The following is a 25,927-nucleotide window of genomic DNA, read 5'->3' as shown; positions in this document are numbered from 1 at the left end:
CACATTAGGCTCCCTGCATGGAGCCTGCTTTTCCCTCTGCCTGTGTCTCTGCCTCTCTCTGTGTGTGTCTCTCATGAATAAATAAATAAAATTTTAAAAAAACTTAAGTTTTCAGCTCTCGAAATTAATTTGATTTTTATTTTCTCTGAAGAACCAATGACATCCAGGGTCCTTTTTTTTTTTTTTTTTTAAGATTTTAATTTATTTTTCATGAGAGACACAGAGAAAGGCAGAGACATAGGCAGAGGGAGAAGCAAGCTCCACTAGGGAGCCGGATGTGGGACTGGATCCTGGGACCCCAGCCGAAAGCAGGCACTTAACCACTGAGCCACCGAGGCATCCCGACATCCAGGGTTCTTCTAACATTTAAAAAGTGTATACCAAGCCGTATGAAGGTGATCAGCGGAATGATTATATTTTTTTCTTAGGAAATGTTATAGACACATCTTTAGGGAAGACCTCAAAAAGTATGTGGTGCTGCAAGCCTGTGGGTGGCCCCTAACTGATAGATCTGTGGTAAATTTCAAATTTAAGGGAAGCAGAGAACCAGTCTGTCACGTCAAGAACATAAGGTTCTAGTCACCAAAAATGCCAACAACGAAGAGGCCTTTTTTTTTTTTCTTTTTCTTTTTTTTTTTTTTTAGTTATGAAAGGAGAGGATCAAGACCGTCACAGAAGAAAAAATTTGCGGCCGACTGGGTAGTGGAAACACGAGAGAAGCGACGGTTTATAGAAAGGGCGGGAAAGAAATGGGTGGGTCTTTTTTTTGATCCAAGTTCCTGATAGGATGTCTGTGGAGCAGTAACTGCTAAACTCCGCCCCTTGAGCCTTTGCAACAGTGAAGGGAGAGACTGTGATTGGGTAACAAGTTTAGCCGGACCCCCTAGGGAGTAGTGAGCAGGAGAGAGCTCCGTGAGCTTAGCTCAGAGCGCGGTGCAGTTCCGCTGAGGAGGAGATGGCTTCGGTTTCTAGCTCAACACCTTCTGGAAAGGTGCTGAAAGAATCTAACAATGGGGGAAAGATGACCTTTCTAGATATGTCTCTAGGTATGTAAACCCCCGACTCCAACCCCCACTAGTCTGGGCTCACTGGTTTTGAACAGTAGACCTCGGTTTAGGGCAAACTGGAAGTGGCCCGGTGAGGCACACACTCCTGGGTGGGGAGGCTTGTGCTCTGTGTACCACTTCTGTCCCAATGCAGATAAAGCCCAGGACAGCTTAGCTCCTGCCCTTCCCTTCCTTTCTGTTCCCATTTTCCCATGACTCCTCTTAGGCGGGAAACTGGCGAAAGCCGACAGAAATTGTGTGAGGCGTAAGGATTGCTGCAAAGGTTCAGGCTGAGGAAAATTATTATTATTTTTTTTTCTGAGGAAAATTAAAAGCCAGCAATCTCCATATATTTTATTCTCTTACAGATTGATAGCAGACTACCTGCCCACTACACGCACGGCCACACGCTCCTGAAAATCACTCTTTGAATCTGAGAGCAAATGACTAGTTTCCAAGGGCTAGTTTTCAGAGTGATAGTGGGCAATAGGACTAGGCAAAGGGGTGGTTTATTTGCTTGCTTGCTTGGTTTTGGTTTTGGTTTGGTTTTGGTTTTTCGAGGCATGATAAGATTTATTGTTATAGCGGGTACTTAATAATGTATTTTTCCTAAAACTTGACAAAAATACATATTTAAATTTCCTTTCCTACAACGTAAGTTTTTTAAAAATTTATTTTTATTATTTTTAATTTAAATTCAATTTGCCAGCATCCTCCGTATAAGCATGAGGATTGGTGCTTATACACTCTAGACCACCTTTCCTCTCCATTAGCACCCTGTAATCTCTTACCCTCAGTCCTCTTTGGGACTATCACCCACTTTGGAAGTGGGTAGGGTGAAGGGAAAAGAGAGGGTGGAGGGGGAGGGAGCAGAGCGGGAGGCCGACTTTAAAAATGGCAGGAGGTGGGGCAGGGGCAGCGGAGGGCGGGAGCGGGTGGAGAAAACTGACTGGAAGAAAGAGCTGAAAGGCAAGAGCAGCCTTAGAAATGAGAAGGGGAAAAAATAAAAATAAAATAAATAAATAAAAAAGAAATGAGAAGGGAAGAAGCAAGAGGGCTGAACTTCGGATGGGAAGAGTAGTGTGAAGAGATTTCATTCTGAGTCGAGGGTTAGGGAGCTGAACAGGGAAGGTCGAACTTAGAAATGGTGGCAGGGCTGGTTGGCATGCGGGGTGGGTGGGCGGCAGGGAGCGCCGGCGGGGAGGGGGAAGCAGGGAGGGAATCAGGGGAGGGAAAAGTGTGCCATAAAAATGAGATGGGTGAGCAGCCCGGGTGGTCCGGTGATTTAGCGCCCCCTTCAGCCCAGGGCGTGATCCTGGAGACCAGGGATAGAGTCCCGTGTCGGGCTCCCTGCATGGAGCCTGCTTCTCCCCCTGCCTGTGTCTCTGCCTCTCTCTCTCTCTCTCTCTCTCTCTGTCTGTCTGTCTCTCATGAATAAATAAAATCTTAAAAGAAAAAGAGTAGACATCCTCGTTTCTGATCTTAGGGAAAAGGCTTTCAGTCTCACCATGAATCATCATTTTATTTTATTTTATTTTATTTTATTTTTATTTTTATTTTTTTTAATTTTTTTTTATTTATTTATGATAGTCACAGAGAGAGAGAGAGAGGCAGAGACATAGGCAGAGGGAGAAGCAGGCTCCATACACCGGGAGCCCGATGTGGGATTCGATCCTGGGTCTCCAGGATCGCGCCCTGGGCCAAAGGCAGGCGCCAAACCGCTGCGCCACCCAGGGATCCCTATTTTATTTTTTAAAGGATTTTATTTATTTATTCATGAGAGACAGAGACAGGCAGAAACATAGGCATAGGGAGAAGCAGGCTCCATGCAGGGAGCCTGACGTAGAACTCGATCCCAGGACCCCAGGATCACGATCTGAGCCAAAGGCAGATGCTTAACACCTGAGCCACCCAGGCACCCTATGAATCATCATTTTAGCTGTGGATTTTTCCTAGATGCTTTTTATAAGGTTGAGGTAGTTGCCTACCCTTCCCTGTTGTCTCTGAGGGGGAATGGCCTCGAATAGTACCTAAGACATTTTCTTGCCTTTTTTTTTTCTTTAGTGTTTTTTTACAATCTATTTCACAATGGCCATCAATAGGCTTTACTCAAACAGAAGCCCCATAGATTCCAGACTGCTGCTTGCCCTCCACCCCAGGCTCCAACATGACTTCTGAAATATTTTGTGGTATTAAAATAACTTTAAAAAGATAATATTTGGTCACTGGGCAGGGCTGGGACTAAGGTGAGGCAAGTGAGGCACTTGCAAAGGGTGGAAATTTTAAGGAGGTAATAAAAATTCGATGATTGTGGTGCACCTGGGTGGCTCAGTGAGTTAAGCATCTGTTGCTTGGTTTTGGCTCATGTCCTGGTCTCATGCGTTGTGAGATCAAGCCCCATGTTAGGGGAGTTTGCTTGAAGATTTTCTCCCTCTGTCCCTCTCCCTGCTCTCTCTCTCAAATAAATAAGTAAATCTTTAAAAAATTTTTTGATGATTGAGATAATTTTTTATTCACACCCACATTGGGTGTGGAGCCTGATGTGGGGTTTGAACTCATGACCCCAAGATCAAGACTTGAGTTGAGATCAAGAGTTGGTCACTTAACCAGCTGAGCCACTCAGGTGCCTTGAGACAACATATTTTTTTTTTTGAGACAACATATTTTTAAAGGTTATTTATTTATTTATTTATTTATTTTATGAGGGGGGTGGGCAGAGGAGAAGGGAGAGAATCCCAAGCAGGTTCTTGGTGCTGAGAGCAGAGCCAGACTCAGGTCTCAATCTTATACCCCTGAGATCACAACTTAAGCTGAAATCAAGAGTCAGAAACAACTGACTGAGCCACCCAAGGACCCTCTGACCTAAGATTATATATATATATATATATATATATATATATATATATATATATTTAAGATATATATATATATATTTAAGATTTTATTTATTTATTTGAGAGAGAGTGGGAGAGTGCACGAGTAGGGTGAGGAGCAGGAGAAGCAGACTCCCCTTGGAGCAGAGAGCCCCCTGCGGGGCTTGATCCTAGGACTCTGGGATCATGATCTGAGCCAAAGGCAGACATTCAACCCACTTAGCCACTCAGGTGCTCCTTGAGATAATATTTTTAATGAAATATTTTTAAAAATCAAAAGGACAGGGAACCCTGGGTGGCGCAGTGGTTTAGCGCCTGCCTTTGGCCCAGGACGCAATCCTGGAGACCCGGGATTGAATCCCACGTCGGGCTCCCGGTGCATGGAGCCTGCTTCTCCCTCTGCCTTTGTCTCTCTGCCTCTCTCTCTCTCTGTGTGACTATCATAAATAAATAAAAAATTAAAAAAAATTACGACAAAATTAAAAAAAAAAAAAATCAAAAGGACAAACTAAACCCTCTGGCTGGTCACGTGTTTTTATAAATAAAGGAATAGGATGAAGCAAGTGAGGCAAGGCTGTACACACACAGGGTCTGATCTGGTTTTTGTTGTTGATATTTTATTCATTGGAATTGTTCTTGCATTGGTTTTAATTTTTAAAAACATTGTGTTAAATACTGAATTTTTTGGAGCATCCTAAACTTTGATGCCTGAAGTGAGGGCCTCATTTGCATTACTCTAGGCTCTGCTCTGTCACCGGGAGCCTGAATGGGGCGATCGGGAGGGCGGAATCCTAGAGCCAAGGAGAATCTATAGCACTGAGGTAAAACCTCATATTTCTTGTGCTTTTTTTTTTTTTTAAGATTTTATTTATTTATTCATGAGAGAGAGAGAGAGAGAGAGAGAGAGAGGCAGAGACACAGGCAGAGGGAGAAGCAGGCTCCATGCAGGGAGCCCGATGTGGGACTCGATCCCAGGTCTCCAGGATCACGCCCTGGGCTGAAGGCAGCACTAAACCGCTGAGCCACCCGGGCTGCCCCTCCAGTGCTTTTCTTGTGTTGATTTCACTGTTTCATGCTTTTAAACCTTGGTCCCCCAGATCCATATTTATACCATTTCAGACAGGTGAGAGTATAGCTTTGGAGTTTTTCAAGGGGAACAGGCAAAACTGGTTAGTCATGAAAGGCCCTTCCAGTTTGAAGCCAAGAAAAAACATTATAAAGAGCGTAATGCATGTTGCTTCTGTGAGTTGATGAGAAATCCATACTTTTCCAGTAAATTTCCCCATAACTTTATTAAAGTGAAAATACTACTTTTTTTTTTTTTTTTTGAAAATACTACTTTTAACAATGCATACTTGTCTTTGGATAACTGCATGTATACATTAGAAAAGCAATTTTATGTTTGTTTATATCATTTATATACTATATATCACTTTCTGTTATTTTTATCATTTATATTGAATGCAAGGATATTACTTCTATTGTAATAAGATGTACTAAAATAGGGAAAGACTCTACAGATTTGTTTTTGTTCTTGTTTCTAATAAACATTTTCAGGAGGTATTACAGTGTTTTTTTAGAAATAAAAGACAAAAATATGGAGTGCCTGGCTGACTTAGTTGGTGGAGCATGTGACTCTTGATCTTGGGGTTGTAAGTTTGAGCCCCACATTGGGTGTAGAGATTACCTAAAAATAAAGTATTAAAAAAGAAATAAAAGGCAAAAATAAAACCGAAATTGGAGCTGGCAACAGTAGGAACTTAATGGGAACTGTACTTCCCTGTCCACCACTTCTGTCTAAAGGAGACTAAGGTGAAATTACTATAGTTTGAAAGAAAAGACACCCCTTTCTGCTTGCAGATGTAATCAATCATAAATCATAAATTTTTATAAACTATCTACTCTATATTAAGTACTGTGCTAGGCACTTGGTACACTGATAAATAAACAATGGCTTCTTCTCAAGCCTCTCATCCAGTTTGGGGATAGCTAGGTAAATAGTTAAGTAAATATGTGCAATTATATGCTGTTTTAAGTGTTCTGGAAGTAAGTATAGTCAAAGTCTGTTAGAAATTGAGAGGAAACTCACATTTTTTGAGGTTTCTGGAATATTACATATTTTATTTTATTTTAAATTTTTATTTATTTATGATAGTCACACAGGGAGAGAGAGAGAGAGGCAGAGACATAGGCAGAGGGAGAAGCAGGCTCCGTGCACCGGGAGCCTGATGTGGGATTCGATCCTAGGTCTCCAGGATCGCGCCCTGGGCCAAAGGCAGGCGCCAAACCACTGCGCCACCCAGGGATCCCTGGAATATTACATATTTTAAAAATGACAGAACTGTTTACAAAAATTGGGATATGTTTTAAATGTTTATAAATGCTAAAATAGTGATTTCAACACCTTCTAAAATATACATCAAATATAATTATGCTTTTTACAAGAAACTTGGTTATATAATTTATATCAAAATTTAGTTATATGGCATTTCAAGCTGGACAATCTATTTTTTTAAGTGTTTTTATTTATTTAAGTCATCTCTACACCTAACATGGGGCTCAAACTCAACCCAGAGATTAAGAGTGGCACACTCTTCCAACTGAGCCAGCCAGACTCCCTGGGTGATTTATTTATTTATTTTTTACAATTTTATTTATTTATTTGAGATAGTGAGAGAGAGGGAGACAGAGCTGGGGGCGGGTGGTAGAGGGAGAGGGAGAAGCTGGCTCTGATGTAGGGCTTGATCCCAGGACCCTAAGATCATGACCTGAGCCAAAGGCAGAGGCTTAACCATCTGAGCCACCCAGGCCCCCAGAATGGATGTTTAAGATTATAAAACCAAAATATATTTATTTTCTCCTTTTTGAATCTGAAGCACCTTCAAGATTAAAATTTCCTAAAATAAAATAAAATAAAATTTCCTATTCATTTGACTTTCACCACAGTTGGTGTCTTAAATACTGATGTTTGCATCTTGCAATAGTTTTAGACAGGTACTATGCCATATGAGCTTGTCCTGAGGTGTCACCATATTGGTGTTCTAAGTTTGGAGAGAAATGGAATAGTCAGCATTTGGCAAGAGGTGAGATAAAAGATCTGTTTTATATAAAGCTTTTCTACTTGACTGGGAGCCATGCACAACTGGACTTGGAGTATACCAAATGCATTTGCTTTTTTTTTTTTAAAGATTTTTTTTTTTAAGATTTTATTTATTCATGAGAGGCAGAGAGAGAGAGAGAGAGAGAGAGGCAGAGACACAGGCAGAGGGAGAAGCAGGCTCCATACACCGGGAGCCCGACGTGGGATTTGATCCCGGGTCTCCAGGATCACGCCCTGGGCCAAAGGCAGGAGCCAAACCACTGCGCCACCCAGGGATCCCTTTTTTAAAGATTTTATTTATTTATTCATGAGAGACATAGAGAGAAAGAGGCAGAGACAGAGGCAGAGGGAGAAGCAGACTCCCTGAAGGGAGCCAGATGTGGGACTCTATCCTAGGACCCCAGGGATCATGACCTGAACCAAAGGCAGATGCTCAATCACTGAGCCACCCAGGTGCTCCATGCATTTGCTTTTAAGGATGTAATGTTATATCAAATATTCCCAGCATTCAACTTTTTCTTTTTTTTTTTTTTTAAAAAAATATTTTATTTATTTATTCATGATAGTCACAGAGAGAGAGAGAGAGAGGCAGAGACACAGGCAGAGGGAGAAGCAGGCTCCAGGCACCGGGAGCCCGACGTGGGATTCGATCCCGGGTCTCCAGGATCGCGCCCTGGGCCAAAGGCAGGCACTAAACCGCTGCGCCACCCAGGGATCCCTCAACTTTTTCTTTGACTATCCTCCTTTTATAGTCTAGGCAGCTTTACAGTGCTTGCTAAAACAAGTTCTCTTTAAAATATGTACTTAGTTTCTAAAGGTAGTCAAATGAAATTAAAATTATTAGATCACAGAAAAGATGGCAGTTTCCTTTCAAATAGCTGTGCAGTGATAATATTAATATTCTATTTATTTTTGATTTTTTAAAAGTTTTTATTTATTTACGTAATCTCTATACCCATCGTGGGACTCCTCTGACTGAGCCAGCCAGGGGTTCCTCTCTCTATTATTTAAAAAGTATTGAGCACTTGGGTAGCTCAGTGGTTGAGCCACTGCCTTTGGCTCAGGTCATGATCCCAGGGTCCCAGGATCAAGTCCTGTATCAGGCTCCCTAGGGGGAGGCTGCTTCTCCCTCTCCCTCTCTGTTCCTCTCTCTGACTCTCATGAATAAATAAGAAAAATCTTAGGAAAATAAATTAAAAATATAAAGTATTGATCAATTTCCTGATTTCAGATAATACCTAGCATATTACCAAGCACATAGAATGCTCTCAGTAAGTGCTTATTATTTGGTAGATTGAGATGGCACTCCTAGAGATTGTATATGGTTCTTCCCTCACCATTGTCCATAACCCTCACTACTTGTGCCTTAGCTCCTATCATCCCTCACTCTATATTGAGATACTGACGCTCAAGGCTTTTCCTTTTTTTTAAAAAAAAAAAAATTATCGCAAGTGTGCATGAGTAGGGGGAGAGGGAGAGGGAGAGAGAATTTTCAGCAGACTCCCCATGGATCACAGAGTCTGACTCTGGGCTGGATTCCTGGTTGGATGTGGGGCTCTATCCCACCACCCTGAGATCATGACCTGAGCTGAAATCTGATGCTTAATCAACTGAACCACCCAGGTGTCCTGACACTCATGGCTTTTTATTATCTACCTTGTCTTTCGAAACTTTCCCGAATAACTTTCCAGAACTAATATTCCATTCTATCCAAGCTAATCTCCCTGCACATCCTATATTAATTCCTGGCTTCAAGCCTTTTCTTATATTGTTTCTCTTTCTTCGAGGGTAGGGATCTTTCCCCTCATTCACATCTTATCCATCTTACCCAGCTCCACCACAAAGATGTTGCAGCTGTTCCAGTACACAGTAGTCTGTCTTTTCTCTGCAGTCTTGGAGTATTTTGTCTCTGTGTTATTCAATTGGTGCTTAATCATATACAAGCAATTCCCAGCTGGCAAAGTGTTGTGTTCCAGTACCTCATTTGTATGCCAGCTGTTGGATGCAGAATTTCCCTGTAGAATATATATATATTATATAGAATATATATATATATATATATATATATATATATATATAAAGATTTTATTTATTTATTCATGAGAGACACACACAGAGAAAGAGAGGCAGAGACACAGGTAGAGGGAGAAGCAGGCTCCATGCAGGGAGCCTGACGTGGGACTCGATCCCAGGTCTCCAGGATCAGGCCCTGGGCTGAAGGCAGCGCTTAAACCACTGAGCCACCTGGGCTACCCTAGAAGTGATATTATAAAGGGTGTTTACGATTCTTTTTTTTTTTTTTTAATTTATTTATGATAGTCACAGAGAGAGAGAGAGAGAGAGGCAGAGACAGGCAGAGGGAGAAGCAGGCTCCATGCACCGGGAGCCTGACGTGGGATTCGATCCTGGGTCTCCAGGATCGCGCCCTGGGCCAAAGGCAGGCGCCAAACCGCTGCGCCACCCAGGGATCCCCTTTTTTTTTTTTTTGAGATTTTATTTAATTCATGAGAGACACAGAGAGAGAGGCAGAGACACAGGCAGAGGGAGAAGCAGACTCCATGCAGGGAGCCCGATGTGGGACTCGATCCTGAGACTCCAGGATCATGTGCTGAGCTGAAGGCAGACACTTAACTGCTGAGCCACCCAGGCATCCCAAGTGTGTACGATTCTAGGGTAGTGCACAAAAGTTTATTTGGTGCTATTTGGATTGCAACAACTATTTATAATAATATGTTATGCAGTAATGTATTTCAGGGTCTAACTGAGAATTCTAGGAAGACCACTCCCTTACGATAGTTCTAAGAACATCTCTATGGGTTGCTCTTCCTTCCCAATACAGCCTCATTTCCTTGGTGACTTGAGTTATCTTTGGTAACTGATGGTTCAGTGAGAATAGTGTGAGCTCTGGGGGAAGAGCTTTGTGCTTGCAAGGAGATGAGTAGAAGAGGGTAGGTCTGTGGGGGCTCCTCCCATTGCATCTGAGGTGAATGGGGAGACGACTTCTTGTTTCTCTTTTATGTCCCTCCCACCTCCCCACACCACTTTAGTATAAACTTTTTTCTCTTCACACTTGGACTATTGCCATCCATCTGCCTACCCCAAAATAACTGGTTTTCCTTTTGGTAATCTCACTTTATTCTGCAATTTACTGCCGATCATAAATTGCTATCTCCCCAAACCATCAATTTCATAATCTCACTCATATACTCTTTGAAGTTTCTTTGTTTGCTTACAGCAGTTGCAAGCAATTTGGGCTAAACATCAGAGTTCCCTGGAGGACTTTTAAGAAACACAAATACTTGAGTCCCATTCCAGTCCTACTGAGTCATAATCTTGCATAGGGACCCTATATTTTAAAATAAATCTCTCCAGGGAGCACCTGGGGGGCTCAGTGGGTTAAGCACCTGCCTTTGGCTCAGGTCATGATCCCAGGATCCTGGGGATGGAGCCCCATATCTGGCTCCCTGCTCTGTGGGGACTCTACTTCTCCCTTACCCTCTACCCTTCTCCCCTCTCGTGCTCTCTCTCTCTCTCTCTCAAATAAATAAAATCTTTAAAAAAATTTTTTTTTAAGATTTTACTTAATTATTCATGAGAGACACAGAGAAAAAGAGAGGCAGAGACACAGGCAGAGGGAGAAGCAGGCATCCCCTAAATAAAATCTTTTAAAAAATAATAAAATAAAATAAATCTTTCCAGGTGATTCTGATGCACAGTTAGGGTACAGAACCTACCTGACAGGGATGCCTGGATGGCTCAGCAGTTAAGCTCTGCTTTCGGCTCAGGACATGATCCTGGAGTTCAGGGATCCAGTTCCACATCCGGCTCCCTGCATGGAGCCTGCTTCTCCCTCTGCCTGTGTCTCTGCCTCTCTCTCTCTGTGTCTCTCATGAATAAATAAATAAAATCTTAAAAAAAAAAAAAAGAACTATCTGACCCATAAGATACAGATAATGTTGAAAAATCTTAGCATGACTTTAAAAACCCTTTGCATTCAAGAGATCTCTGTTCTCATCCCAGTTCTGCCATTTGCTAACCTTGGGCATATCGTTTCCCCTCTCTGGGCCTTGGTTTTCTCATTTGTAAGATAAAGGATCAGTGCTTTTCTGCTCAATGTTTCCATTCCAGATTCAGGGTGATTCTAGGCCTCTTTTTACCTTTGTATGTTAGTGAATGCTGTATTTTAGTCTTTATTTCAGAAAAGCTGACTTAGGAGGCAGTTGGGGTTTTTTTAGGAGGCAGTTTATATTTTTTAATTTTTTCATGTGTATGCTAAATCCTTTTTAAAATTATTATTAATTTCGAGGTAGAGGTCAGTGATTCATCAGTCTTATGTAATACCCAGTGCTCATTACATCATGTGCCCTAGGAGGCAGGGTTTTTTTTTTTTTTTAAGATTTTATTTATTTATTCATGAGAGACACAGGCAGAGGGAGAAGCAGACTCCACACAGGAAGCCTGACATGGGACTTGATCCCAGGTCTCCAGGATTCACACCCTGGGCTGAAGTCAGCGCTAAACCTCTGTGCCACCAGGGCTGCCCTCTAGGAGGCAGTTTATTTTTTATTTTATTTTTTTTTAGGAGGCAGTTTAAATGAAACATATATGTGGGTGGTTACTTTCAAGTCTAAAATATACCAATGAGGTACTTTTCAGCTTATAAACAGAGTTTCATTTACCTGCATTATAGACTGTTAGGATAAATTCCTGCTATGTCCGTGTGGCTTGTCTTCCTGCCTTCCTTTAGTGTGCTTATCTTCCTTTGCACAAATGAGCCTTTTTGACATGAAATTTGTGGGGAAAATATAACAAAAATGGAAAATACCAAAGAAAAAATGGAATTTCCTATTAGCTAAGTAAATTTTATATACCAGCTGTGGGTGTGGTCATTAAATCTGAACCCACATTACAGGGCTGCTGATATTTTATTTTAGTTTGTTTTTTTTAAGATTTTATTTATTTATTTATTCATGAGAGACAGAGAGAGAGAGAGAGAGAGGCAGAGACACAGGCAGAGAGAGAAGCAGGCTCCATGCAGGGAGCCTGATGCAGGACTTGATCCTGGGACTCCAGGACCACGCCCTGGGCTGACGGCAGGCGCCAAACCATCGAGCTACCCAGAGATCCCCGGGCTGCTGATATTTTAAAGATTTATTTATTTACTTGAGAGAGAGAGAAATAAAAAGTGCCAGTGCAAAAAAAAAAAAAAAAAAAAAAAGTGCCAGTGCAGAGAGGGGCAGAAGTAGGGAATCTTTTTTTTTTTTTTTTTTAAGGGTTGGTATTAGAAGGTGGGGCTTGAGGGAGGTAATAGGTTTATTTATTTATTTATGTTTTTAAGGTTTTATTTATTTATTCATGAGAGACAGAGAGAGAGAGAGAGAGCGGCAAGAGTCATAGGCAGAGGGAGAAGCAGGCCCCTTGCAGGGACCCCAATGTGGGACTCAATCCCTGAACTCCAGGATTATGCCCTGGGCCAAAGGCAGGCGCTAAACCGCTGAGCCACCCAGGCATCCCAAAAGGAGAGAATCTTTAAGCAGACCTCTCGCTGAAAGTGGAGCCCAAGGGATGTGGGGCTTGATCTCAGGACCCATGTGGTCATGACCTGAACTGAAACCAAGAGTCAGATGCTGAACTGACTGAGCCATCCAGGTGCCCCAGGGCTGCTGATATTTTAAAGAAAAGCCAGTACCTTCACTTATGAGGTTAAATTGGGTGAAAACAGTATTTTTATGAAAATGTAAATGTCAGTACCGTAACAAAAGCCTTACAGTAAGGTTAAATAAGTGGGAAAATAATGTATTTTTCACCCAGAGAGTCTCTTTTGTAGATTTGGATGGATATCAGAGTATATTTCTACCTTCTCTCTTCTAGAATATTCTAGAATAATTACTCTAAGTCAAAATATCTCAATGCTGATGGCCAGGTAGCGGATATGAAACTTCTACCCATTTGTTGAATGTGAACAATGACAGTCAATCTCTGTAAAGCCTGTTTGGAAATGACATTTTTACTAAAAAAGAAAAGGAATCCTGCCTGAAATGTACAACATTTACTGCTATTCACTGCTTTTTCCTCTGATGTTTGTTCATTCATAGTACTAGGGAGCTATATGATATTTGCTTTGAGTCAGACTGACATGGGAAAATGCTTCCGTATACTAATTAATTAATTAATTAATTTATTTATTTATTTATTATTTTTAAAGATTGTATTTATTCATGAGAGACACACAGAGAGAGGCAGAGACACAGTCAGAGGGTGAAACAGGCCCCTTGCAGGGACACCGATGCAGGACTCGATCCTGGGACCCCAGCATCATGCCCTGAGCCAAAGGCAGACGCCTTAACCCCTAAGCCACCCAGGTATCCCTATCCTAATATATTTAAAAGTAAAGGATTAAAAAAATCCACAGGATTCATGTGGCAGTGTCAGAGTGACCCTAAGACCAAAGTCCTTATAATGTTATGTTTAAACTACTGAGAAGGATTTGCTTATGGGGGAGGAGGAATTTCAGAATTTCTGGAGCCATGTTATATATTTCATTCATGAATTAAAAAGGATTATGTGAGTTGCAGGGTGGTTGTTTGAAAGATCAAATGACTTAAGTTCTTTTGAGCAAATGAGTGAAGCCACACCATAGCTATTCCATAGCACTATATGGTTCAGAACAAGACTGATAATGGTTGTATACCAATCTGAGGCTGAAGAAATCAAGGGGACAGGGCAAAATGAGTGCTCAAATACTGTATTAGAGGTTGCCTTACACTATTTGAGTGCTAAACTTGACTTTGTGTAAGTAATTTGAAACAGAATGGAGGGACGCCTGGGTGGCTCTGCGGTTGAGCATCTGCCTTTGGCTCAGGTGTGATCCTGGAGTCCCAGGATTGACTCCCACGTTGGGCTTCCTGCATGGAGCCTGCTTCTCCCTCTGCCTGTCTCTGCCTCCGTCTCTGTGTCTCTCATGAATAAATAAATAAAATCTTAAAAAAAAGAAACAATTGAAAATAAAATGCTATTTTAATAATATCGCATTCAAATGGAGGGTCACTAGCCTGGGTGCTGTTCTCCTCATCGTTGGGATAGCTGCGCTTTTCTTTCTTTTTAAGATTTTATTTACTTATTTGAAAGAGAGAGAATGTGTGTGCACAAGCAGAGAGCAGGGGTAGAAGGAGGGAGAAGCAGACTCCCCGCTGAGCAGGGAGCCTGACTCCACTGGGGGCTCAATCCCAGGACCTTTAACTGACTAAGCCACCCAGGTGCCCTGGGATAGCTGAGTTTTTTTGTTTTTTGTTTTGTTTTAAAGATTTTATCCATTTATTTGAGAGAGAGCATGAGAGTGAGAGAGAGCACAAGCAGCGGGGAGGGGCAAAGGGAGAGGAAGAAGCAGACTCTCAGCTGAGCAGGGAACCTGACTCGGAACTTCATCCCAAGATCCTGGGATCATGACCTGAGCCGAAGGCAGATGCTTAACCGACTGAGCCACCCAGTTGCCCCGATAGCTGAGCTTTTGAAGGAAGAAGTGTAATGTAGTGGCAAGAATCTTGGACTTAGAATCTGTCCTGGCTTCTTAACATATTAATCTTTTGCCCTCAAGTAAGTCATGTAAGTCTGTTTCCTTCTTTAAAAAGTGGGGATGATCTCTGCTGACCTTTAAGGGTGGGGATGCACCACCTGACATACATGAGATACTCGATAAACGTTTGTTCATTTATTGTCTCATTTATTGAGTGTCGCATGTATGCCAGGTACTGTGCCAAGAGACTATGTGTAAGTGTCTGCCTTTGGCTGGGGTCATGGCCCCGGGGTCTTGGGATCAAGTTCCATATTGGGCTCCCTGCTCTGTGGGGAGCCTGCTTCTCAACTGTAGCTGTAGTCCTGCATGAGCCCAAGACATTTTCTTTTTTTCTTTTCTTTCATTTTCAAGCCAAGAAAATGTCTTGGGCTCCTTTTCTTTTCTTTTCTTTTCTTTTCTTTTCTTTTCTTTTCTTTTCTTTTCTTTTCTTTTCTTTCTTTTCTTTTCTTTCTTTCTTTCTTTCTTTCTTTCTTTCTTTCTTTTCTTTTCTTTTCTTCTTTTCTTTTCTTTCCTCTTCTCTTCTCTTCTTTTCTTTCTTTTCTCTTCTTTTCTTTTCTTTTCTTTTCTTTTCTTTTTTTTCTTTTTTTTCTTTCTTTTCTTTGTTTTAAAGACTTTATTTATTTACTTGAGAGAGTGTGAGAGAGAAAGATCACAAGGAGTGGGGGGAGGGAGAGGGAGAAGCAGACTTCCCACTGACCAGGGAGCCTGACAAGGGACTCGATCCCAGGACGCTGGGATCCTGACCTGAGCCGAAGGCAGACACCTAACTGAATGAGCCATCCAGGTGTCTCCTCAAGACATTTTCTATCATATTTAATCCTTATGTGATTCCAAGACAGAGCTTGCCTTATTTTTGATGACTCAGAGGTCAGGAAAAATTAAGTCATTGAAAATTGCCCATAAGTGCCACAAGACAGACTGATCCTAGATCACTCCCTCACGTCATTGTAAACATACCACTGACTCAAGGAGGAGCTTGCTCTTCACTTTCTTCTCTCTGAGGTTTTGTTCTCCTATTTAGGAAGTCAGCCATCTCACTGGGTCCCTGCAAGGTGGCTGGCTTTTAATCTTTTAACAAAGATTAAAAAATCTCTGTTGTCTCAGCACCACCTGGGCTAGTGATCCTCCATCTCAATGTGATGTTCTTATTAAAATAACATTTTCCTGTTCATTCTACTTCAAATTGATTATGCAAAATGGTGCCTTGCAAGATGTTCTGATTAGTGAACTCTCTTATAGTGTAATGAGGCAAAACTCCATGCAGAGATTTATACAGATTTTAAATGTCGAATACAGGGGAAAGAACAGAGGGAAAAAATGAGAAGTTAAGAGGATGTGGGAGGAATACAAGGAACTAAAAGGCTATGTCTTTGCAGGATGCTATAACCATTGGGAGCCGATGGGCAGACAGAACAAAGGCTTAAAATGGGCTGGTCAAGAAATGGCACTCAACTGATTGTTGAACTTTACCCTGACTTTTACCTTTGAAGATGCCAGCCATTTCAAAGAAAATCAGAATCAGATTTTTGAAGACCCGAGGCAGGGCTAGTACTAAGCAAAATAATGAAGGAATTGGATGATCTTTGGTGTACAACTGCCTCCTCTTTTGTACCCTTCCCATCTCCCCCTCTCTCTTCTAGTATCTCCAGTTCCTTCCAAATGCCCAGCTTGTGGTTATTTCTAAGGTCCCTTGACTTAAGTAAGCTTTTATCCACTGATAAAACATCCAGTCTTTAAATCCTCCTGTTCCTTGGGATCCCTGGGTGGCGCAGTGGTTTGGTGCCTGCCTTTGGCCCAGGGCGCTATCCTGGAGACCCGGGATCGAGTCCCACATCGGGCTCCCGGTGCATGGAGCCTGCTTCTCCCTCTGCCTGTGTCTCTGCCTCTCTCTCTCTCTCTCTCTCTGTGTGACTATCATAAATAAATAAAAATTAAAAAAAAAATAAATCTTCCTGTTCCAGGGCGCCTAAGTGGCTCAGTTGGTTAAGTGTCTGCCTTTGGTTCGGGTCATGGCCCTGGGGTCTTGGAATCAAGTCCCACATTGGGCTCCCTACTCTGTGGGGAGTCTGCTTCTTCCTTGCCTCTTTGGTTTGTCCTTGCTCATCTTGGTTCCTTGCGTCCTCTGAATGTCCATCACTATTGCTTCCTTTCTTACAATTCACAAGAATAAATGCAACTAATTGTCTAGCATTTATATTTCATCGGGACAGACGCTTGCTCTATGTTTCTCTGAAACTACAACATTTAGTGAAATTGTTCATTTAAATGATTTCCCCTTTAGGCTACTTGACTCTGAAAGTATTTTATTTTTGCATGAATGAAGTTACTATAAATCTGTTTAACAGGAATCTTTCTCTTTATTGTTCCGGGAAACTAACCCTAAAATGTCTGCATTGTTTGATTTTTGTTATAGTCTCACAAGTTCATTCTTATTATACTGTTAGCACTTTTCAGGGCTACCAATGTTTACAATGTTCTGAAATATGGTGAGATAGAATATAGATTATTCACTTGAAACATGTTGTAATTCAGCTTTTTCTATTGTCTTAGGGTTTTTTTATGTGTTTTTCTAATACAGATGACATTATAATCCTCAAAAATATAGAAAGCCCAAAAACTGAACCAAAAAAGAATGGAACACAGAACCGTAAAAAAAGGAGTGTGATTTCAAGACGCCGATCAAATGGTCATAGGCAGTACCATCAGAGAGGTAAAGTATACCAAAAATCAAACATTGTAAAGAATCTGAAATATTTGTAAATAACTAGGTAAGCAAATTTGCAAACTTGGAATGTATTCTGAAGTTGCATTATGTTGCTAGTTTTATTTTTCTTGGAAATGTAGGCATTATAGGGTTGGTAAGAATTTATGCCATGACCAATGAAAACAGTTTTTAAAATTTATATGTGTTTCTCCCATAAGGGTGAGAAGGAGGAGAATGATAAATGTTCTATACCTATTCACAGACCTGCCTGGTTGGTCCAGTTCCACCTTTAGGAGGCAATACAGGAGGGATAAGAGCATGGTTAATAATCTGGGCACCATGGCACCCACATTTTGAAAAGACAAATGCCCTATGGCAAAGTATAGAACATGAAGAAAGCCTTTTTGTATTTCTAATCCCATTGATCAGTGCAGTCTGCATATTTTATTTTATTTTTATTTATTTTAAAGATTTTATTTATTTATTCATGAGAGACACAGGGAGAGAGGTAGAGACATAGGCAGAGGGAGAAGCAGGCTCCATGCAGAGAGCCCGGTGCAGGACTCAAACCCAGTACTCTGGGACCATGACTGGAGCCGAAGGCAAATGCTCAACCACTGAGCCACCCAGGTGCCCCAGTCTGTATATATTAATAAAAATGTTGCTGCCGACTGCTTTTGTAGAGAAGTCTTTTCAGCAAGGAGATCTGGAATCATCTTGACAGGTTGTGTCCTACTTCAAGCCCCTGCCAGTTGCCCACCCAGTTTCATGATAGTCCTTGTTTGAATCCTTCAGTGGTTTAGCAGGTTCTGAGAAAAGGAGGGATTGTGGTTATTATAGGAACAAAGCCGCTGAGAATGGTGAGGTGGCCCATTCTCATGTTTCTTTTTTTAAAATTTAAGAGAGAGAGAGGAGGGGAGAGTGCACACAGGGAGGAGCAGAGGGAGAGGGGCAAGCAGATGCTGAGCACAGAGCCTGGTGTAAGGCTTAAGCCAACGACCCCGAGATCATGTCCTGAGCCAAAACCAACAGTCGGATGCTTAACCAACTGAGCCACCCAGGTGCCCCATCTCACTCTCATGTTTCTAACTGAACATAAAATTGATCTTTGTGAGCCTTTTGGAGATCCATCTTCTTTGTTCCTTAAACTATCTTTACACCCAAAGCAAAGCAGACAACTGAGGCAAATATTCACATGATTAATGCAAAGCAGTTTTTCTCCATCTCTTCTTTTTCTAGTAGATGGATGATATGCCCCAACTTTGTTGGCATATGAAAACAAATCTGAGGTATTGTATACAGAGAAGACTACTATATTAAGGTGTGCAAATAGAAACGGTATAGCAAAGACTTTCACAGAATTCAGTGAGACTCTCGGATGATGTAAGACTAATGAAATTTCAAGTTTTGCAAAACCCAGTGCATAGCTTTAAAACAGTGAGATCACAGATAACACTTCTGAAAGATATGTTGAATTTACCGACTGAAAATACAGAAAATAATTACTTTTCAAAGGATTCTCAAGATTCAGAAAGAACACTGAGGAAGAAAATCCTGATAAAAACCCATACCAAGAATCTTCTGGATTCAAGTCTGGACAAAGCACTTTAAACAAGCAGCCTGTAAAAGAGCAGGTAAATAAACACTGAGAATTAACCAATATAAATGGTTTTAAATTTAATATAATTCTTAATATTAAGGATTATTTTAAATTCCATTGAGAGCAGAGATTGTTTCTTAGTATTCCCTCCTGGTGCCTTGAACACAATACAAACCCAATATTTTCATTGATTTTTTTCCTCCTCTGTAACTGTTTTAATAAACATTTAATTTTGGCTATTTTTGATCATTGCTAGAAATTTTGAGTTTTTAAAATGCCAAAATAAATTCTTCGTTGTGGTTTGTTTTGTATGATCATTCTCATTTCTGCCCTCATATAGAGTCTTTGATCTTAAGGTATAGTATAAAACACTTTTAGTACCTTTGTGAATGAATTGTAAAAAACAAGTCAGATGATATACGATACGAAATATACCCTGAGTCCAATGGATGGGACATACTACCCTGTAGAAACCCATCACCTCTAAATTTATATAAATAAGCCAGCCACTGGACAGGAATTTGAGAGGTCCTCCTATTCAGATTCAAAAGCTAACACTGATGCTACTGTTTTAGCTGGGCCTATAAACTGATTCTTCTGAAGGTATTATGTGGTCATTTAGTAAAAAAAAAAAAAAAAATGGCGGTTCTGGGAACTTAAGCCATTTTTGCCAAATTATATAAATAAATCTTGTTTTTTTGGAGGGGAACATGTTGCATTTTCAAATAGAGGATTAATTTAAGTTGATTTAGTAAATATTGTCTACTTTGCACAGGTACTATGCAAGGTACTAGCCAGTCCTGCTTCAAATATTATCTGTGGTGATAGGAGAGAAAGATAAGAAAAAAATTTAGTGCTAGGCAAGTTGCAATACATGCTCTAATAAGGTATACATTATATATTGTGAGGATGCAGTGATTCATTCTGACTGGGAAGACTTGAGAAAGTTTAACAGGTAACATTTATTTATTTATTTAAATTTTTGAGAGGGAGGGAGAGAGAGAGAGAGAATCTTATGCAGGCTCCATGTGCATTGTGGAGCCTGATGCAGACCCTGATGTGAGGCTCTGTCTCATGACCCTGAGATCATGACCTGAGCTGAAATCAAGTTGGATGCTTAATCGGCTGAGCAACCCAGGTACCCCTAACAGGTGACAATCTGTAGGGTGAGGAGGTTTTTTATAAAGTTTGGAAAGAAAGACATGAGCTTACATCTTCCACAGTCTGAGATGCATAAATGAGCTGAGAATTATTGTAAAACAGTATTTACTTCTTTTTTTTTAAGACTTCAATTCCAGGACAGCTAACATGTAGTGTTATATTAGTTTCAGGTGTACAATACAGTGATGGAACAATTCTTAGATTTTCAAATTTATTTTTTTTAAAGATTTATTTATTTATTCATTCAGAGAGAGTGAATGAGAGAGGCAGAGACACAGGCAGAGGGAGAAGCAGGCTCCCTGCAGGAAGCCCCATGTGGGACTCGATCCCAGGTCTCCAGTATCACACCCCAGGCTGCAGGCAGAGCTAAACCGCTGCGCCACTGGGGCTGCCCAGATTTTCAAATTTAAAGCACCTTTTTGTCTCTCATACTTTTAAGACTTTTGAGACTGTCATTATAGCAGAAAACACCAGAAAAAAAATACTCTGTGGCAAAGAAATATTTCCAAAATTTTTGCCAAATTTTAAAATATTTGCCAAAATATTTGTCAAAATTTAAGCATAATTACTTTGCTGATAAATTAACAATTATAGTTTTCAATCCTGTTTTGAAATTCTAATAAGCTAGTTTTATACTGTACAAGATTTAGTCTTAATATCAATTGTATATATTTAGCACAATTCTTTTTGATAGTTTTTATGGTTTATAAGAAAACTTAATAAGCATTTCATTCTTTTAAAGGTAGAAATATGTCATATCCTAGTTGATGAAACTATTTCTTATATAAACATTTGTGGAAACACTACAAGCTCCTTGGGAAGGGTACTTGGATGCATATGGGTCTTTAGGAGATGGGTCTCAATCCTTTCTGCTGACTCATTATGCTCCCAACACTAATCACTTAGAAAAGAGGTACATGTGCATTCCACCCAACCTTCTCATTTATATTTTATGGTAGAAAGGCTGGAGAGTGACTATGGCTTTGTGCTTTAGCAAAGCAACAAATTTGTCATATTTTCCATTTCACTAAAGTGTTTTTTTTTTAAAGTGAGTACTACTTTTAAAAAAGATTTATCTATTTTGAGAGAGAGAGAGAGAGAGAGAGAGAGAGAGAGAGAGAGAGATTGCACAAACAGGAAGGACAGAGGGAGAAGGGGAGAGAATCTCAAGCAGACTCTGCCCTGAGCATGGAGCCTGACTCACAACCATGAGAACACCACCTGAGCTGAACCAAGAATCAGATACTTAACTGACTGTGCCACCCACGTGCCCCCATTTTACTAAAGTTTTATGTGAATAATATTCTTTATACCAGTGCATCTGTGCCCTTTAACAGTTGCTTCCAGCTTCTGCTAGCTTTATATTAGAAAGTCACAATGGCAGGTCTCAGGGATGTTTTATTTGCCAGGCAATATTTACTAGTGGAAAGCTTGATTTCACAGCATCGTCCATATGGATTTATCCTCTTGTATTTATATAACATAATAGAGATTTGTCAAAGTTTTCATCATTTCCATTTGGCTAATTCACTCTACTGCCCTTTTGTTTTAAAAATTGAAAAGGTAGGGATCCCTGGGTGGCACAGTGGTTTGGCGCCTGTCTTTGGCCCAGGGCACAATCCTGGAGACCGGGGATCGAATCCCACGTCGGGCTCCCTGCATGGAGCCTGCTTCTCCCTCTGCCTATGTCTCTGCCTCTCTCTCTCTCTCTCTCTGTGTGTGTGACTATCATAAATAAATTTTTTAAAAAATCGAAAAGGTAGAAAGGCTGAATTGTTGACAGGTCAATTTATTTATTGAACAGTATTAAGCCAACCTTTTGCTTTCTTTATTGCTATCTTTCCCCTCACATATTTGTCTTTCTTTCTAGAATTAAGTATTAATGCATAATGAAGAGATAGTTTCTTTTTAATGATCTGAAACAGGTGAAGAATTGTATGGTTTTGAATACTTTCTTTTGGTTCTAGGATTTGTACTGTAAAATGTTAAATATTCTTTCTCCTCTCAACTATAAAGTCACAGAATCTATTGTTTTTTAGGTAAAACACCTTGGAATATATTCAAATTTGCAAAGCAACAAATTTTCTATATTTAAAAGATTTTATTTAAGTTTTATATGCATGATATTCTTTGTGCCAATGACCTGAAATATCAGAGCATTCTCTACAAATTAGTTCTGAAAACTGTTTAGTCTATAAAAGTAGGGGCAATGAAATTCTAAAAAAAAATTTGAACATAGAAATGGCTTTGACAAAATATCATTACATTTGTTTTGCCAAATTGTGGTTCTTTGCAGGAGAAGTTAAGTGACAATTCTAAGTCCCAAACAGAGACGAGTGGAAGCCAGTCAGAGGGGAACCAGCATCAATCAGAAGAATCTCAAGGCCAATCATCAGAAAGTCGACACCATTCAAAGAGTTCTCATGGCCAGTCTGAGAGTTCTAGTAGCCAGTTGGAGAGTTCTTGTGGCCAGTCGGAGAGTTCTCGTGGTCAGTCAGAAAGATCTCGTGGCCAGTCAGAGAGTTCTCATGGCCAGTCGGAGAGATCTCAAGGCCAATCTGAGAGATCTCATGGCCAGTCTGAGAGATCTCATGACCAGTCTGAGAGATCTCGAAGCCGGTCTGAGAGATCTCAAAGCCAGTCTGAGAGTTCTAGTAGCCGATCTGAGAGATATTGTGGTCAACTTGAGAGACCTCGTAATCAACCTGAGGAATTTCATGGCCAATCTGAGAGATCTCGTGGCCAACCAGAAAGATCTCGTGGCCATCCAGAGAGATTTCGTGCCCCAACAAAAAGATCTTGTGACCCAACAAAAAGATCTCATGGTCAATTAGAGAGAGCTCATGGCCGGTCAGAGAAATCTCATGCCCAAACAGAAAGATCCCATGGCTACAAAGAAAGATCCCATAGCCAATTAGAGAGATCTTATGGCCACTCAGAGACATCTCATAGCCTATTAGACAGATCTCGTGGCCGCACAGAAAGATCTCCTACCCTATTAGAGAGATCTCGTGGCCTCACTGAGAGATCTCATAGACGATTAGAGAGATCTCGTGGCTACAGAGAAAGATCTCATGGCCAATTAGAGAGATCTCATGGCCACAGAGAGAGACCTTATAGCCCATTAGAGAGATCTCATGGTTACACTGAGAGATCTCCTAGCCGATTAGAGAGATCTCTTGGCCGCTTTGAGAGATCTCCTAGCTGGTTAGAGAGATCTCATGGTTACACTGAGAGATCTCCTAGCCGATTAGAGAGATCTCATAGTTACACTGAGAGATCTCGTGGCCACACAGAGAGATCTCATAGCCAACTAGAGAGATCTCGTGGTTACACTGAGAGGTCTCTTAGCCAATTAGAGAGATCTCATGGTTACACTGAGAGGTTTTATGGTCACTCAGACAGATCTCATAACAACTCAGAGAGATTTAATGACTATTCAAAGAGATCTCCTTTCCTATCAGGGAGATCTCATGTCTCATCAGAGAGATTGCATGTCTCATCAGAGAGATTTCATGTCCCATCAGAAAGATTGCATGTTCTATCAGGGAGATCTCATGTTCCATTAGAGAGATCTCATGTCTCATCAGAGAGATCTCATCTCCTATCAGGGAGATCTCATGGCCAATCAGGGAGATATCGAAGACATTCACCAGTAGAAAGATTCAAAAGATCACCCAAAATTGAGTCTGAATATGACAGGTAAAAACATAATAAATACTTATTAGTATTAGTATAATGTGTTATTAGTATTATATTATTATTATATTATATTATTAGTATAATGTGTTGAATAATGTGGAAATGTAAGGGCATCTTCCTTTATATATCTATATTTTAGTGGCTAACTATGTTCTGTAGCAGACATTGTATTGGGACTAAGATATTGATAGAATGGAGGCAACGTATACATGGCATCAGTTTTCTTTCAATCTGCTGACTGCCTTTAGTATCATCCAGTTTGCCAGTGTGCCCTCATTAAGTTGTTTCATCTAGCTTGACTTTCCCTGGCAGAGTCCCATGTACTCAGCCTTTGCTACTGAGCCTTCTTCACAATAAAATATATTGATTTGGTGCCCATTCCCTTTGAAACTTCCAGCCTGCTAGGTTAGTTAAGCTAACAAACTATGCTAGATTGATAATATGTAATCTCTGATAATGAATTTCTGTGTTTCCTTCCTCTGTCTCCTTCCTAAAGAGTATTCAGAGTCCTCAGCACACAAATAATAGGTGTATCTTTGGGCAGCTGAACTTTTCGGCTTTCCTCCTGTCAGGCCATAGGAGAGGATGCTATTCTATGCATAGGTGCAACACTAACCTTCTGAATATATCTTGAATATATTGTGTGTATTTACTGTTGCTTTATAAAACAGGCTATGTCTGTCTATCCCGGAAAAAAAAGAAATTTCATAGCAAATTGTTTGAGTTTTAAAAACGACAAGCCATTTAATTAACTAGATAATTGAGTAAAAGTTTATTTTCAGTTTGAAGTTCTCAGGAATTGCTTTCAGTTTGTATTGTCTACAAATGTCTAGTCACATATTTTAGCATATATTAACAACTGCACAGAATTACTAGTTTCAGCTAAAAATTATTTCCAAAATCTATGTGGTGGTTATTGTGTATATAATGTCTGATGTGGGCACCATTTTAATGCAAAAGTTCCCCATCCTACTTATATTAACAGTACACAAATCACAAATAATTAGCTAGAAAAATTAAGATATAAAAATTAAAATCCCTGCATTTCTCAGGGATTTTCATGTTTCACTTCATTTGATACAGTAATTTTTGTTTGTCAGGTGGCATGACACTTCCACAGGTCCAATGCCATATTTCTGTCATTTTACATTTGTAACTATAATTAACAATTCTGTTCAGTTTTTTTCTCCTTTATCTTCTATTCTTATAATTTTTTTGTAGCCTCAGCACAAGTAAGTAGTACTTGCTTGGTTAAGGTTGAAGTTATCAAATGCAAAACTATTATAGAAGAATTAAAAAATGCATAAAGTACAGAAGATTAATACACTTTTATAATTGACCCCTTGGAGATGAATTCTTCTACTCCATAATTCTCCTTTCTAGTACTATATGTAAGTTGACCAGTTAGGTGTAATAATACTCCTCAGACCTGGAGTTGGCTTCTGCACCAAGTATAAAATGAGGGTTTTAGTAATATGCCCTCACACAAAATTTTCCCCTCAGTGCAGCTTCACCAGAAGATGACAAACCAGGCAGTGCTAAGTACACTTTTGCTTTAAACAAGCTACCAATGTAGAAGTCCAGTGTGGTCTAAATAAAAGACAAGTAGTTGTGTGAATAAGTGGAATAAAGAATGATATCATATTCACAATACTATTTATTTATGGGGATTTGTAAAAACTTTTCTCAATTTTGAAAAAAACAATATGATTCTCAAAAGCTCTAAATAGGATTTATTGTAAACAAGGTGGGAATTTGGATTCTTTTTTTTTTTTTTTTTTTTTTAGATTTTATTTATTTATTCATGAGAGAAACAGAGAGAGAGAGAGAGGCAGAGACACAGGCAGAGGGGGAAGCAAGCTCCATGGAGGGAGCCCGACTTGGGACCCGATCCCGGGTCTCCAGGATCAGGCCCTGGGCCGAAGGCGGTGCTAAACTGCTAAGCCACCTGGGCTGCCCTGGAATTTGGATTCTTAACACTCCTCAAATACCTGATTTCAGCTTTTGCTCCTTTTTCCTGATATGGTAATGATATACGTAGACAGATACCTTCCTTGGCTAAAGTGATGTGTAAATAGAGAAGCACAGCAGAACAAAAACTGTCTTTTTTACCCTCCACTAAGTAATTTACATGAAATTAATGGCAAAGTGCATATCTTTACATTAGC

General features: G+C 40.3%; 1 protein-coding gene across 3 annotated transcripts in view; it reads left to right on the top strand.

The window, feature by feature from the left end:
- Positions 1 to 868: 868 nt before the first annotated feature.
- LUZP4 (leucine zipper protein 4) overlaps positions 869 to 25,927 on the top strand; it is a 44,109-nt gene continuing 19,050 nt past the window's right edge. For 2 of the 3 annotated variants that reach the window (XM_077889232.1, XM_077889230.1), the window contains exons 1-4: positions 869 to 1,046; positions 17,171 to 17,302; positions 18,812 to 18,930; positions 22,354 to 23,759. In XM_077889232.1, the coding sequence (XP_077745358.1) occupies positions 956 to 1,046; positions 17,171 to 17,302; positions 18,812 to 18,930; positions 22,354 to 23,759 (1,748 nt within the window). In that variant the 5' untranslated portion in view covers positions 869 to 955. Of the gene's footprint in view, positions 1,047 to 17,142; positions 17,303 to 18,811; positions 18,931 to 22,353; positions 23,760 to 25,927 lie in introns of all 3 variants that reach the window. The other variant, XM_077889231.1, reaches the window with a different exon arrangement.

The sequence above is a fragment of the Canis aureus genome, chromosome X (assembly GCF_053574225.1).
Source record: "Canis aureus isolate CA01 chromosome X, VMU_Caureus_v.1.0, whole genome shotgun sequence".
Classification (NCBI taxonomy): Eukaryota; Metazoa; Chordata; class Mammalia; order Carnivora; family Canidae; genus Canis; species Canis aureus.
Note: the sequence above shows the minus strand (reverse complement) of the source record. Positions and strands in the feature narration are given on the sequence as shown.